Below are 16,079 nucleotides of genomic sequence, written 5' to 3'. Positions count from 1 at the left end.
TGTTAGAATAATACAAAAATATATAAACATTGGAAACAAAACAAACTCAATTAATTATTAATGTTTAACAATGATTAACGAAGAATCAAACAGAACACAAATCTCCCCCACACAGTGCCTTCTATTGGCGGGAAAGAGATCTTCAAAAATGGTGGCAGTTACTGTGACCGGGTTTTGTCTGCTGGTATGGGAAAATGTTCCAGTATACGTAAGTATGACAATTTATATTATGCAAGTGGTTAATTGAAAACAACAAACATTTAACATGGTTACCGGTCTTGTTTGACTTCTTAACACAATACATAAATTAACATAGTGAAATTTATGACTCAGTAAATGTTAAACTAAAGAAAAAGGGCATGGTGAGGACAGGAACAACACTAAATACACAATCTGTCACACACACATATCTGTGTTAACTGGTGTTAAAATTTGCGCAAAACAGATAATGTGTTATGTTAGTATGAAAACTGTATGTATGCATGTATCTTCTCAGACCACGGTCAAAATAAGAGTCCTTTTACAAAATAAGAGTAGACTTGTGCAGCACCTCAAAGTCAAACGGTTGCATGACCAGAAACCACTGCGAGCATTTGTGTCTTTCATGCGGCCTAACCAGGCCAATGCTCAGTAGTCAGTTTCCAACCGGAATTTTCATCCAAGCAAATAATTCCTTAAAGAGTCCAGGGCCCACTTAACAGCAAGGCACTCCTTTTCAACAGTGGAATAGTTTACCTCTCTGGGCAGGAGTTTCCTACTGATGTATACAACTGGCTTGAGTTGACCTTGTTCCTCTTGAAGGAGTAGGCTACAGCACCAATGCCATGTTGTGAGGCATCAGTCTGTACTGTGAACAGTTTCCCAAAATCAGGACTCAGAATCCTGACATAGTGCATCCTTTAATTCTTTAATGTCCCTGACAACCTCTGTAGTCCCATTTAGCCACCTTTGTTGCTCTTTCTTTAATGCAGACTATGATGATGTGGGGGAGGAGTCAAACGATGACAGAGAAGCTGTTTGACTCGATGGCCACACCCACTGCCACTGTTCATATCAGCTTCTGGAATTTAATTATATTTTTTAATTTAACAAAATACCTGAAATATTTGGCAACATTTTGAAAAGATACTTTTAGAGTTCCCTTTGATAATTTCTAGTAAGCATTGTTTATTGCCATGATTGCCACAGTTCAGGGTTATGAATCGGGATCAGGGTTAAATCTTTTGACATTTAAACATTTATTTCCTCTTCCAGTGAAAAAACATGATAGTTACAATACAAAAATAATTTTTCTGAACATTTTTGAAAATACAGAACTGTGCAGGCATGTTAATACCAGTTAATACCAGCATGTTAATAAGTCAGTTATTTATATATTTTGCTGTAGTGTGTCAGTAGGAAATATCAGTTTACATTTCCAAACATTCTTTTTGCCATTAATTGTAATAATCCAGTAAGATTTCTGTAAGCACAAGGAATCTGACAACAGCCAGGATGATCTGATCTTACCATCATCGAGTCTGTCTGTGATTACATGAAGAAACAGAAAAAAACTGAGACAGACTAAATCCAGAAGAACTGCAGGAACGTCTCCAAGATGCTTGAAGAAACCTTCCTGCAAAGCTACAGTACTGTGAAAAGTACTGGCACTTGTGTTAAAATGCTGTAAAGTGAGAATGCTTTCAAAGATAAAATCACAAATTGAATTTATTTATGATTTAACTTCTATTAACTAATTCAAATCAATATATGGAGTAACGACCCTTTGCGTTTAAAACGGCTTTTGTCCAGGTACACTTGCTCATAGTTTTTCAGGGAGCTTTGCAGGAGGTTTCTTCAAGCATCTTGGAAATGTTCCCGCAGTTCTTCTGGATTTAGTCTGTCTCAGTTTTTTCTGTTTCTTCATGTAATCACAGACGGACTCTGTGACAGTACTTTTGCACAGTACTGTATGTTAGAAAACATTCATAAATAACCTGAAATATGATGTTTGCATAAATGATATTCAGTGTCTGTGTTGTTGTTGTGAAGTTGTACATTTACTCAAATAGAAAACAACTGTCCTAATAAGAACTCAATTGCATTACATTGTAGGATGTAATAAGTACATATCTCCCCCAAAAAGATGACTAAATATTACAAATTGTGTGTATTGAATATTTAAGCTAACAGCATTTTTGAAGAGAAAAAAATCTTTCTCATTATTTGAGAGATCATAATGCTTTTCTACTCCCATTTGGCTTGCTTAGGACACTTAATATTCAACAATATTATTGATCTGACAGCACTGACAATATCGGTCTGAACTGAGCTGGATGATGACATCAGAACTGAACTCCATAATTGATGAACTTTACACAATTATTGAACCCGAACTAAATTAATATTGAACTGTTGTCTTTTTAGAGCTGCTTTACTGCATCATTGAATCATCATTTCCTGTTTATGGTAATTCCGTGAAACAACCTGTATAAAGCGCTAATACAGATGATTTGACTTGACTTTACCTGTAGTTAATCTTAAATAGCCCGCATGTTACTTTCAAAACTTTTTATGGGTTATTGATATCATTTATTGTGAGCTAAAAGTGTATTCTTCAGAAATCCTGTCAAGAGTCTTTCTGAGCTCAAACTGCTCCAGTCTGTTTGCTGCTGCTGTGGTCTCTTTCACGGCTTCAATACTAATGGTCAATTCACCCAAAAAAAAAAAAAAAAAAAATCAGGTTTCACTTAAATTGTAGTTGATAGTATTGCAAATGTGAAAGACACCTATTATTAATTTTTGCCTCATGTCCTCCGACTGCTCCCCCATCCCCCATCCCCCATCCCCCATTGTATATTAGAACATAATTAATGCCATGATTAACCAATCTTAATCAAGCATGACAGAAAGGCTAAAAGTAATCTATATCAAACAGTCAAATTAATGTTTTTATTTATTTAAATTCATGGGCCCGTTATCATCACATACTTGTTGTTAATAATGTATTTATGTATGCATAATATGTATAATTATTTAATTATAGGAATTATATTTATCAAATTAATGTTTTAATCATGAACACCAAAAATTTGATAATGTTGCGTTGCTGTTGTTATTGTCAAATACTTATTTTAAGTATTTTATAATTATTTTTAAGTATTTCAAATACATATAGTTGCATTGTTATTTTAATAATAATAATTATTATTATCATGTATTTATGCATAATCATTTTCATAACAACTTACATGTTCTAGTAAATGTGTGTGTTTGTCAGGACAGAATGACAGGATGAGGCAGCTGAAATGTATTATGGGATGGCAGCTCATTTAAGACCTGGGGCCGGTTGCATAAACTTCTTAGACTTACAAGGTAGTCATCTCATTATTTTCTTCAAGACTGGACTTTTTATTTATTTATTTTTTATCAGTTACATAAAAAAAGTTATTTGGTCGAACTTGAATCCGAAAAGTAAGACTGATTAGCAGTAATTAATTGCTTTTGGTCAGACTAGTTCTTAAGACACAGTCTTAACTTAGCAGCTCCTGATGTAAGTACCTTATACCTTGCATAAGGCCTTAATCTTTTTTCATACATAAATGGCAAAGTTCAGATTTTCCGAAGCACTGTCTTAGTCCATCTGCTATTTTAGAATGTCAAATGTCATTCTTAATTATTATTAAAAAAAAAAAAAATCTTAAAAAAAAGTTAGCAGAGATGGGCAGTATTTTAATTTCATGTATTTGAAATATGTATTTAATTACTTTTAAATATTTAGTAATTTAAATTTTCCTCAACAAAAATACATGAAATGTAATTTGTAATTAAATACTTTGAGGGACTGTAATTTGTATTTAAAATACTTAAAATACTTATTTAAATATATAATTTTATTTAGCTTATTAACTTTCATCACCAGGCTTAATAGGACCATGGACATATAAAATACTACTAAATTGCCTATCACAGTCTCAGAAGTGAAAGGTGTGTAAACTTTTTATTTTCTTTTTATTTATTTTCTTTTTATTTATTTATTTTTTTAAATTGCTATTTGACAATAATATTTAATTTAAACATTGAGTTTATTACATGTTAATATCATGCTAACATATGCATACACTAATATCACAGTTATCAGTGCTTTTATCTCTTCTCTGCAGGTGTTGGGCTTTGATGCTGTAAATAACTGGAGAGTTTCCTGTATCCTGTAAGTCAGTGAAATACGTGTGTGCATGTGTGTGTGTGTGTGTGTGTGTGTGTGTATTTCTGCATCCCCTCAGTCTTGATGGGTGGGGAGGAGGAGTTTATCAGCACTGACAGTTATTTCTATATATATATGGAGAAGATCATAAATGCCTCATCTGATTTGTCACTGAAGTTGTTTGATGATTTCCTCTGTTCTGTCTAATAAGGTAACAGCGAGTGTGATTGGAGGGTTTTGAACCTCTTTCTCTCTCATTAAGGGGGCTGAGAGAGGACGCCTGTACTTCTGTATCATCAGTGCGGAGAAGCTTGTACTGGATGTTGAATTAATCAAGCAGAGAGAGATGGAGAGATGCCTGACACTCATTTTACTGTCTTCAATTATTATACTCATCACAGCTGGTAAGTAGAAGTGAAATTAAAGAGATTTTTGTTGTTTTTTGTTGTTATTTATTTATTTATTTTAAATGAAGGGCTATGGTTATGTTATTTAAGATCTTAAAATTAAACTATGCTGTAATGTGTTTTTTTTAGATGCCCGTGTAATCACATTGTCACAATATATTGATTGTGCTCTTGTGTTTAACAGGCAGTTTATCTCTTTCTCTTTCTCTCTCTGTCTCTCCAATTTATATAGAGCTACAAATAAGTTTTACATGAGTGTCTTCTTTTTATTCATTATAATATATTGTTATTAAAATAATATTAATATTTATTTACTGAAACCCTAAGAGGCCATCATTGTAGTTTTTTTGTCTTGTTATCTTGTGATCGCAATTAAATTTTTCTAATGTGATATCAACATTGTAAATGTTGTCTCAATCTTCTGTTATCAAAAAAAAAAAAAAAAAAAAAAAACAATTCATACATTGATCACCTTTTCTCTGAAAACGATTTAATCGTCATGTGTCAAACATTATTCTATAACCATGCAGGCATCTCTGTCCCTCGAGTTGGGTGGCCGTAAAATTGATCACACATTTGGAGTTCTGATTTTATAAACATTGATTTGGAAATATTAGTGACAGACATGTTAGCTTGAACAAGTGCCATGAACGTTTTCATAAAAAAAAAGAAAAAGAATCACTCATTCATAATCCAGCAGGATAAATGCTGTATAATGTTATGTCAAGAAGTTTTGATCAAGAAAAAAAAAAAAAAAAAACTAAAGGCCTTTTATAGGGTTACAATGTTAGTGTCTTAAACAATGCCAAGACCTCAGCTACAATAGAACTATATAGAGGGAAACATATATATTAAAAGAATACACCAGGTTTAATATAGTTTAAGCTCAATCAACATAATTTGTGGCAAATATTTTTTTAACCTAAATAATAAATTTCTACTTGTCCCCCCTTTAAAAGAGGTTTTCTGTAAACTTTAAAATACTCACTGTCTCAATAATATAGAAACAATACTTAAACAAATATGCGTTAACATGATTATAGTGTGGAAAAACATGCTCACTAATCTTTTCTGTGCAAAGTTATTTCCAGTTTTAAACTTTGTTTCCATGACAACAAAATGGTATAAACCCTGTTATTGTTTTTAACTATTTACAGCTGAAACAATAATACATTTTAGGATAATTGAAACCCTACATTTTTTTAATAAAAGGGAGTCAGCATAATTATTTTTTTGTTAATCAACATACCTATGACGTTGATTGAGCTAAACTTGTATTGAACTCTGAATATTCATTTTAAATACTCAGACGAATGTGTCCCATTTTCCCAGTTGACCCACTTTGTAATGCTGTAATTTTAACTCTCATCCCTTCATCTTTCATCTCTCATTGTTACTGCTTAATATTTAGACAGTGTGAATGTGAGGCTGGTTGATGGTCACAGTCGCTGTGCTGGTAGAGTGGAGGTTCTTCATAGAGGTCAGTGGGGAACAGTGTGTGATGATTTCTGGGATTTGGCTGATGCTGCAGTGGTGTGTAGAGAGCTGGACTGTGGAGAACCTGTAGATGCTCTGGGTGATGCTCATTTTGGACCAGGATCAGGACCAATCTGGTTGAGTGGTGTCATGTGTACTGGATCAGAGTCTACACTGAAGAACTGTGGGTCATTAGGATGGGGTAATAACAACTGTAATCATAGTAGAGATGCTGGAGTCATTTGCTCAGGTAAAGTATTTTACATATTAAAATTCATATGCACTTCCAGATTGGCTTCTAATTTTTAAAGAAGTTTTAAAATGTTGACTTCAATAATAAATACATTTTATATTTATAATTGTTGTGGTTTTCTTTTGTGTTTTTACTTTATTCATTATAAGACTAAAAATAAAATGGCTTTGATGTACAAATCATTATCTTGAAGCCCCATAAATAAGCCATGCTTTTGTTGATCTGTGTTGTCTTATTCAGAAGTCCGGCTGGTTGGAGGTTCTCGCTGCTCTGGGAGGTTAGAGATACTTGATGATCAGTCGTGGGTTTCAGTGTGTGACGCTACCTTTGACCAGCAGGATGCAGAGGTTGTGTGTAGAGAGCTGGACTGTGGGGCTCCTGTACAGGTGCTGGGAGAAGATGCTTTTGGCAAAGGAGATGCTCCGATGTGGACACAAGAGATTCAATGCAGAGGAAATGAGTCTCAGATTCACTTCTGTCCAACATCACTGTTAGATGAAAACAACTGTTCACATGAGCACAACATTGGTTTGCTGTGTACTGGTAACAGTTCAAAGTACAACAAAGCAAATTTCATTTCATTTTATTATAACAATTTAAATTTACAATAACCTTTTCTCTTACATTCATAGACATAATAAATGTGAGACTGGTAAATGGTAGCAGTCGCTGTGCTGGTAGAGTGGAGGTTCTTCATAGAGGTCGGTGGGGAACAGTGTGTGGTGATGGTTGGGATATGTCTGATGCTGCAGTGGTGTGTAGAGAGCTGGACTGTGGAGAACCTGTAGATGCTCTGTATGATGTTCATTTTGGACTGGGATCAAAACCGTTTCGAATGAAAAATGCAATGTGTACTGGATCAGAGTCTACACTTAAGAAATGTGGATTCATACCACCAACTGATCTTGATGTGTGTCTTGATAAGAGCGCTCAAGTAATTTGTTCAGGTAAGCTAAAGCTAAAAATCCTGTCTTAATGTACAAAACAATTGCACCAAAAGCAGTCATAATTAAATTTTCCAGCTTCTTTTAGACAGCACAAACTGTTAAGGTCAGACTGTAATAATCAGACCTTGTTAAAAATAAAATTTAGAAGCTTGTTTCTAACTCTACATTCTGTAATTCCCTGATAGAATTCATTCATAGACATTGTTGACATGAAAATGTTGAAATGTGGGCGGTCATTGTATATATGTGTATACAAACTTACTGACACCTCGTGTAGAACTCAGGTCTGCTCTTTATTATCAACATTTACATGTGTCTATTTCTGCACCTGCGCTGCTTCACTTTTCCCAGGGCTCCTACGTCATCAACATAATCTACATCCCCCTTCTTAATGATGGGTGTACATAGTAACAGTTAGCCCTAACCTTTTCTGCTATGTAAGTGCAGTAGAACTGGGAGCAGTGTACGACCTGACACACAAAATAAGGTAAAACATTTAACATTAGCCGCTTTCCGACCGGAGGAACCTTTTCACAGTTCCTAGAACTATTGGCTATAGTACCCGGATGTCGGTGTGTTCGCACTGCAGGAACTAGGAACGATTTTAGTTCTAGGAAGTCCATTTATAGGAACTAATTTAGGTCCTACTTCAGAGTAGGGTCTAAACCAGCACTATAGGAACTATCCGTGACGTTAGTGTGCACTGATTGACTGAACGCACGCGGAACACCAGCACCCGCCATTTTTAAAACAGCTAGAATGTAAACACATTATAGCCTATATATTTACTCCATAAACTAACTACACAAACATGGAAAACAGTGATAGATGGGTCTCTAAACCTTAAATGCCTTAAATGTCTACTTTCTATAACAGTTCTATCTAATAAGATATTAAACAGTACTGTTAGACAGATCGCTAACTAATAAACACAGAGAATGCGAGCATTGTTTGCTCTGGCGTTCTCTGTGCCGCCAAAATAAAGGTCTGTCGCGCCGTCAAAATAAAAGTCACCGTGCTTGCGTCACTCCCTTATCCCTCCTACCAGTTCCTATGGCCACTTGGCCAGTGCGAACGCAAACAGCAAAACCGAGTTTGGGGGAGAGTAGTTCTTAGAACTGTTTAGAAGTGGACAGTTCCTAGAACTAAGTTCCTAGAACTACTTGGTCGGAAAGCGGCTATAGTTCCAAACTCAATTATTATTATTTTTTAGCCACACGGAACAGGGCTGCTGCAACAGAGGAAACGGACCTCTCTACACTTAAGTAGTGTAGTCTTTGTACCGGGGGTTGGGCTTTGATATTCTTCCTGAACGGGTGACAACTACGGGTGGTTCCTGCACCTGTTCTGATTGCGGCTGTTCACCATTAGGCTGGGGTTCTGGCAGAGGGTCACTGTTGGTGCTGAGTGAGGCCTCTGCTGTTGTGGGAGGGGTGTATTGTTCAGGTGTGTGTAGTAAATGGCGCCTGTTTCTCACATATGTGGCATCTCCAGACTGAACCTGGTAGCGGTTTGGCTGCGGTGCTCTTCCTATTACCGTCGCCAATCTGTCATATCCCCTGTTCGTCTGCATTCTCACTGTCTGCCCAGCTTGCAACGAAGCCAAAGGTCTGGCTGATCTGTCGTAATGTTTCTTTCCTCTCTGTCTGGTCCGTGTCAGAGCTGCCCGGACCTGTGTTTCTACCTTTGGCACACATACATAACCTTGGTCATGGGAATGAGAGTCTTAGTGCGCCGAGAAAGCAGGCGCTGGGCTGGTGAGGGCAGCCCATCCCTTGGTATGTTACGTAAATTGAGCAGTGCCGCATATACATCCGTACCATCACGTGCACACTTTTCCAGCAGGTGTTTGGCTGAGCGTACAGCCCTCTCAGCTAGCCCATTTGATTGAGGGTAATGGGGGCTGCTGGTGACATGGCAAAAGTCCCATATGTGGGCAAATTCTTGGAACTCCCTGCTTGTAAAATATGCTGCGTTGTCAGTCATTAGCTGTTGGGGAGCTCCATGGGTGGCAAAGTGGCGCTTTAGCCTGGTTATAATGGTCGCGCTGGTCACGTTTGGTAGTTGGTCTATTTCAAACCAGCCGGAGTAAGAGTCGACGAGTACCAGGTGTTCTTCCCCCTCCCACTCAAAAACATCCGCTGCTGTGAGGGCCCATGGCAAGTCTGGTATATCATGCAGTTGAAGGGGCTCCTTTGTTTGGTGTGGTCTGAGGGCATTACAAGGAGCACATCTGGAGATTTCATGTTCAATGTCCTGGTATATGCTGGGCCAAAACATGGTTTCTCTGGCCCTGCGTTTTGTTGCTTCTAGGCCCGGGTGACCCTGATGCAGCTGTCTGATATAGTAGTGTTGCAGTGAGTGGGGAATGATGAAACGCTGACCACGGAGCAATAGGCCATTATCAACTGTGAGTTCATCTCTTAAGGCATAGAACTGCCTGAGGTCATGTGGCACCTTCTTTGATGAGTCAGGCCAGCCTTCGGCAACGACCTCAGATAGGCGCCTGCACAGATAGTCTGCCTGTGTTTCCTGTCTCAATTCCACCATTCTCCTGAAAGAGAGAACTTCCACTGTCATCACATCATAATCCTCACTAGTTTCAGCCCAGTCAGTGGAGGGCAGGTGTGCACGCGAAAGCGCATCTGCTAGGTATAGCTCTTTGCCTCTCTTGTAAATGACGTTGAGGTTATAGCGCTGCAGCTTAAGCATCATCCTCTGAAGGCGTGCAGAGGCTGAGTGCAGTGTTTTTTTTAGAATCGTGATGAGAGGCTGATGATCAGTTTCGACAGTCACTGGACGGCCATATATGTAGTCGTGGAACTTCTGACAAGCATAGACAAGGGCCAGCATCTCTTTCTCTATCTGAGCGTAGCGTGACTCAGTCTCCATAAGTGCTCTTGAGGCAAACGCCACCGGTTTGTTGTTTTGGAGGCAGACAGCACCCAGACCATGCTGTGAGGCATCTGCAGATAATACCACAGGCTGATGCACGTCAAAGTACTGAAGTACAGGAGGGCTCGTGAGTAGCTCCTTGAGTCTGGTGAATGCTGCCATGTGGTGCTCCTGCCAGCACCACTCTACATCCTGAAGCAAGAGTTGACGCAGGGGTGCTGTAGTTTCACTATAGCCTGGGATGAATTTTGACAAATAGTTTGTCATGCCCAAGAACCTTTGGACTCCATGCTTGTCTTCTGGGGTTGGCATAGAACGGACTGCATCTGTTTTTGTAGGGTCGGGCTTTATGCCCTGGTCAGTTAGAAGGTGACCCACATACGATACCTCAGACACCCGAAAACGGCACTTGTCAGGGTTAAGCTTAAGGTTTACGGCACGTATTCTGTCCATGACCTGGCATAGGCGCTGGTCATGCTCTTCTCTTGTGCTGCCCCAGACGAGGATGTCTTCAACGACGATCGCACATGGTTGTCCTTCAAAGAGCTGCTCCATACACCTTTGGAAGACTTCACTACCCGTTGATATCCCATAGGGCATGCGCAGGAAGGCATATCGGCCCACTGGGGTCATGAAGGTTGTCAACTTTGATGATTCCTCACTGAGTGGCACCTGCCAGAACCCACACTTAGCATCAAGGATGCTGAACACCTTGGCTCCTGGCATGTCAGCGATCACCTGTTCGACTGTTTTCATGGGATGATGTGGCCTGAGGAGGGCCTTGTTGAGGTGGACAGGGTCAATACACAGTCTTACGGCACCGTCTTTCTTACGTGCAGCCACCATAGATGAGACCCACTCCTGAACTGCCCAGTGGGCTCCTGAACTGATTTAATGACACCCAGTTCAGTCATTCTGTTGAGTTCATTGATAATTTTGTCCTTCATTGCCAATGGCACTCGTCTGGGAGCACATATTGTAGGGTGCACAGAGGGGTCCAAGCGCATGTGATACATTACCGGTAGTTTGCCTATGGTGCTGCAGTCAAAGAGATCTTTATACTCTGTGAGCTCAGGGTCCCCTTGTTGGAGATCATGCACATTCGGGCCAAGTTGCACAAAGCCTAATTTGATGCTGTCTCTGAGGCCCAATAGAGGTTTTACATCATTGTCGACAACATGGAACTGTAGTGTCCCGCATGTGAAGTTTACATTAGTGACACCTAGTGTCCTTATGATCTGACCGCCAAAGGCCACAAGGTTGACTACATGGCTGTGGTCGACATGAGCTCCTGGGTCGATGTGCTGGAGAACACCTCTGGACAGTACATTGCACTGGACTCCAGTGTCAATCTTCACCTCAAGTTGCTTCCCTGTGTTGGAAGTGGATAGGATGGTAAATATCTCTCCCTTATCTGCTGGCACCTCTACACTTTCACAGTAGAACAGATCTGCTGGTTCATATGCAATTTGTGCATCTAGTTCACGAATTCTATGTGTCTGTCCTCCTCTGCGTATCGTGTGGGGTGCTCTGTTTGACTGAGATGAACCTTGTTCTGATCTGTTGTAGATGCGTGTTTTGTTCGATCTGCAGCATTTAGAGAAGTGGTTCCATTTCCCACACGCATTGCAGCGCTTGTTGAAGGCTGGACAGCTGCTGCGGTCAGATGTGTGCTGGCCTCCACAGTTAGAACACGTAAAATATTGCACTGCACAAACTTCACTTTCCTTCTTTAGCTCTTTGGTACCTGCTTCTTTTTTTATTTCTTTGTTTCCTTTTTCAGACTGCTCATGTAACATGCATATTTCAATAGCTGAGTTTAAAGTTAGATTTTTTTCTTTCAGCAGCTGTGTGCGGATGTTGTCATTGTGAATGCCACATACCAATCGATCTCTAATCAGTTCGTCGTGCAACATGCCAAATTCGCATTTTCTGGCTAGTGTTTTTAACGTTGAAACGTAGGACTGGATTGTTTTGTGCGGCGTCTTGTTCGTTGTATTAAATGCATGTCTGTCCATAATTACATTCTTTACAGGCAGGCAGATTTCTTCAAATTTCTTTACCAGTACTTTTGAATCCTCCGGATCTTCCTCCTCCTCGAAAGTGAAAGTGTCATATTTATCTTGGGCATCGGGACCAGCGAGGTTGAGAAATGTGTATGCTCGCACTTTTTCGGTTGCTGCTGAAAGACCGGCGTTGCTGTATATGCGCCATTCGCGCTTGAACTTAGTCCATTTGTCCGCAATGTTCTCGTCAAAGACGAGGGGGTCAATCTTGCGAAGTCCTTGTGCCATCGTCACTTTAGGCTAACTTCTGAAACCATGTATATATGTGTATACAAACTTACTGACACCTCGTGTAGAACTCAGGTCTGCTCTTTATTATCAACATTTACATGTGTCTATTTCCGCACCTGCGCTGCTTCACTTTTCCCAGGGCTCCTATGTCATCAACATAATCTACAGTCATGTAATGCATTTAGATTTTTACATTAACAATAACTATACACTAGGGGCCCTATCTTGCACCCAGCGCAATTGACTTTGTACACCGACGCATGTATCATTCCTATTTTGCACCCGCGCAAAGCACGCTTTTCCCTCCACAGAAGCACGTCGTTAAACTAGGGAATGAACTTGCGCTCCCTGGGCGGTTCATTCTACTGTCTATGTTTTTTCAACGGCTCTGGAACAGGCTAGCAAGTGCACGTCATTGCGTCATTACGTCAGTGAAAATGAAAAACAAAGCGTTGCTATAGACGCAGTTCTGTTCACTCAGGCAATATGATCGTTTTTAAATCAATAAACTCCTTTTTAATCATATTGATTCTTTGACTGTCAAGTGTGTTTAAACAGTGCGGGTCAATTTGACTCATAACATAATGGATGTAATTATTTTTTTTAAAACAAATGTTTGGTAACGTAAATATACTTATATTTGAAAGCATATTGACCCGTTAACGCTCCGACTCCGTTAACGTCCAACATTTTGAATTTTTTTAACAAGATAGCAAAGCTGCGCGCATAGGATCGTGGGTGATTTTAAAAGCGCGAAGAGCGCGAAGGCTACACATATGCATCCTTTCCTGTATATGGGATATTTTTCGAACGGAGGACCGTAGTACGGGTGTTTCTCAATGTCAAGGATACTTCCTTGGCAGGACTGGTCCTTCCAAGTGACTTCCTTCAGAGGCTAGGCGAGGCTCCTCTTTAGCATTCGGAGAACACGTAAATGGAACAGGCTAGCAAGTGCACGTCAGTGCGTCATTACGTCAGTGAAAATGAAAAACAGAGCGTTGCTATGGACACAGTTCTGTTCACTCAGGCAATATAATCGTTTTTAAATCAAAAAACTCCTTTTTAATAATATTGATTATTTGACTGTCAAGTGAGTTTAAACAGTGCGGGTCAATTTGACTCATAACATAATGGATGTAATTATTTTTTAAAACAAATGTTTGGTAATGTAAATATATTTACATTTGAAAGCATATTGACCCATTAACGCTCCGACTCCGTTAACGTCCAACATTTAGAATTTTTTGAACAAGCAAAGCTGCGCGCATAGGATTGTGGGTGATTTGAGAGCGCGAAGAGCGCGAAGGCTACACATATGCATCCTTTCCTGTATATGGGATATTTTTCGAACGAAGGACTCAGTCCTTGGTGGAAATTCCGAGGATCCTCGACATTGGAACAGTCCTTCGACGGATATCGATGATGTAGCATCCTCGAAATTCTGGCTTCCGAGGATCCTTCCTTGACATTGAGAAACGGCTACTGTTTTGTATATGAGCTGTTTTTGTAGGTTACTTTCAAGTCCTTTTGGACTGGGAAAAAGTTTTGCTGACATGTATAATATGTTTTCATAATAAATATATTTTATTTCAGAAGATAAAGGAAAATATGATTTCTCGTTGATTGATATATCAACCCGTTCTCATACCCAAGGCGTCACTTTTAACCATGCTTCAATATCTGACGCTCAAAGCACCCTTTAGCGTCCATATGAGACGCATAACCCTACCACAGACCTAAACCTACCCAACCGAAGCGTCACATATTGACGCTAAAGGGTGCTTTGAGCGTCAGATATTGACGCTTCCGAAAGCGTCAGTTACATGACGCCTAAACCTACCCATAACCGAAGCGTCACATATGGACGCTAAAGGGTGCTTTGAGCGTCAGATATTGAAGCATGGTTGAAAGTGACTGTTGAGGCAAAAACAAGTAACTAACAAAACAGCATCAGGCATAAGAGACATCAGGATTCAAATTGTCCTTAAAAGATATTTATTCTTGCAAGAATGTTCCCAGTCCATCCACAGTCCAGCTGCAGGCGGAGTGAGACCCAGAGCAGAGGTTGGCCAGCATTTTTATAGTGTTATCTCTTGTCACCCTTCACAGCACAAGGAACAAAAGGGACCCCCCTTGACCCCTCCCCAGCACGGGAATCTCCTTACCTCTGAAATCTCACACACACACACCCTGCAGCTGTATCAATATCATAAAAGAAACTCAAAATACAGCCAAAGAACGCATGGCATTCGTTTGTTAAATCGTTGAAAATAAAATACAAAGAAAAGATGAATTTTTCCACAACAATTCCTCCTCTTTATCATTCTCTGATAAACAACATAGAAAAATTCACTCTTGTTTTCTAATCAAACCCATTATACTATATCTTTAAGAATAGAATTAATTCAAGTCTTAATTCAAGAACAGTTATACCCTTCATGTATATCAATACTAAGCCCTAATTAGATTCAATCAAATAAAATCGCTAAACTTTTCTTCAACCATTAATTGGTCAACATTTTCTCCAGATATGTTGATCATCTCGTTGCCTCATGGACGTTCCATCTTCACCAATATGACACTTTGCATGCCGTAGAGAGGATTTTTTTCCAACGTTGGCAGGGGAGATATGTTTCTAGCACATATCATTGATCCCCTACTTTATTCTTTGCGCTGGCGTGTGAGGTTGTTGATGTTGGTTGGTATAGTTTAGGTCAGATGCTTGGACCCAGGTCTAACATCCTTCAATCATTTTCAAATCCTTACAAGATTTTCCCTTAGATCACGATCGCACCCCCACTGGAATGAGTCATTTACTGTCTACTGTCACCTGCGAATGGAGGCCTTAAGTGATTTTGTTAGTGAGCGCGTGTCTTGTCGTCCCTTTGGTGTGACGTGTGAAATTTTCAACCTGAAACATATCACCGGATAATTTCTTGCTCATTGAATAGCACTCAGGGTCCTTGTTCCCCTGAAAAAAACATTCAACATTCATGTTGCTCATGTTAACAAAACAATACAGAATCAGTTCTGTTTGGTTCAATCCATCCTGACATCCTGCAAAATGAAAATTTTAAGTTAGGCATTACACGGGGTTAGGCACTGTTTCTTCACTTTGCTCATGCCATGCGCAAAAGTCTGCATCTTCTGTAAAGAAAAACAAATGTTGAGGTTATTGTCACATAGTTTTCTTTTGTCTGCTGTGCTGCCACATCTGCTCCGGGGTTTCCTGTCGAAACAATTCTTGTTATTAGCACACTTAAAATACAAACAATTCACACAATTAAACCCAATGTCCTCCCAACACTTATCTTCCCACCTGTGCGATGGATTTCAGCAAATGTGAACCCCTTAGTAAACCAGATCTAGCTGGTTAAGACAAATAAAGTTCTTCAAATAAACCCCTCCTGGACTTTTACTGTCCTCATATACCGATGAGGTCAAAGCTAGATAACCTCTAAGCCTGCTGTGAAGACAATGGGTTTAGCCCTCCCTCCCTGGATTTACTGTTTTCCCACCTGTGAGGCCGAAATGTCTTTGTTTGTATTCAGGCCACAAACAATCCATACTAAAAAGTTCAAAGACTCATCTGACCACTTGATTTACTGTGCGTTCTCTTGT

The 16,079-nt window shown here is 39.5% G+C and overlaps 1 protein-coding gene across 1 annotated transcript in view; it reads left to right on the top strand.

Moving 5' to 3' along the window:
• Nucleotides 1-1,001: 1,001 nt before the first annotated feature.
• The window catches only part of LOC308689053 (scavenger receptor cysteine-rich type 1 protein M130-like), a gene marked incomplete at both ends in the record, with an annotated part of 56,326 nt that continues 41,248 nt past the window's right edge, over nucleotides 1,002-16,079 (top strand). Inside the window, 4 exons of the mRNA XM_081362603.1 lie at nucleotides 1,002-1,046; nucleotides 4,143-4,160; nucleotides 4,446-4,587; nucleotides 6,002-6,166. Of these exons, the coding sequence (XP_081218729.1) occupies nucleotides 1,002-1,046; nucleotides 4,143-4,160; nucleotides 4,446-4,587; nucleotides 6,002-6,166 (370 nt within the window). The remainder of the gene's footprint in view (nucleotides 1,047-4,142; nucleotides 4,161-4,445; nucleotides 4,588-6,001; nucleotides 6,167-16,079) is intronic.

This window comes from Scardinius erythrophthalmus (assembly GCF_964197995.2).
Source record: "Scardinius erythrophthalmus genome assembly, chromosome: 4".
In the NCBI taxonomy this organism is placed as follows: Eukaryota; Metazoa; Chordata; class Actinopteri; order Cypriniformes; family Leuciscidae; genus Scardinius; species Scardinius erythrophthalmus.
The sequence above is the reverse complement of the archived record's forward strand: the minus strand, read 5'-3'. Positions and strand labels throughout refer to the sequence as shown.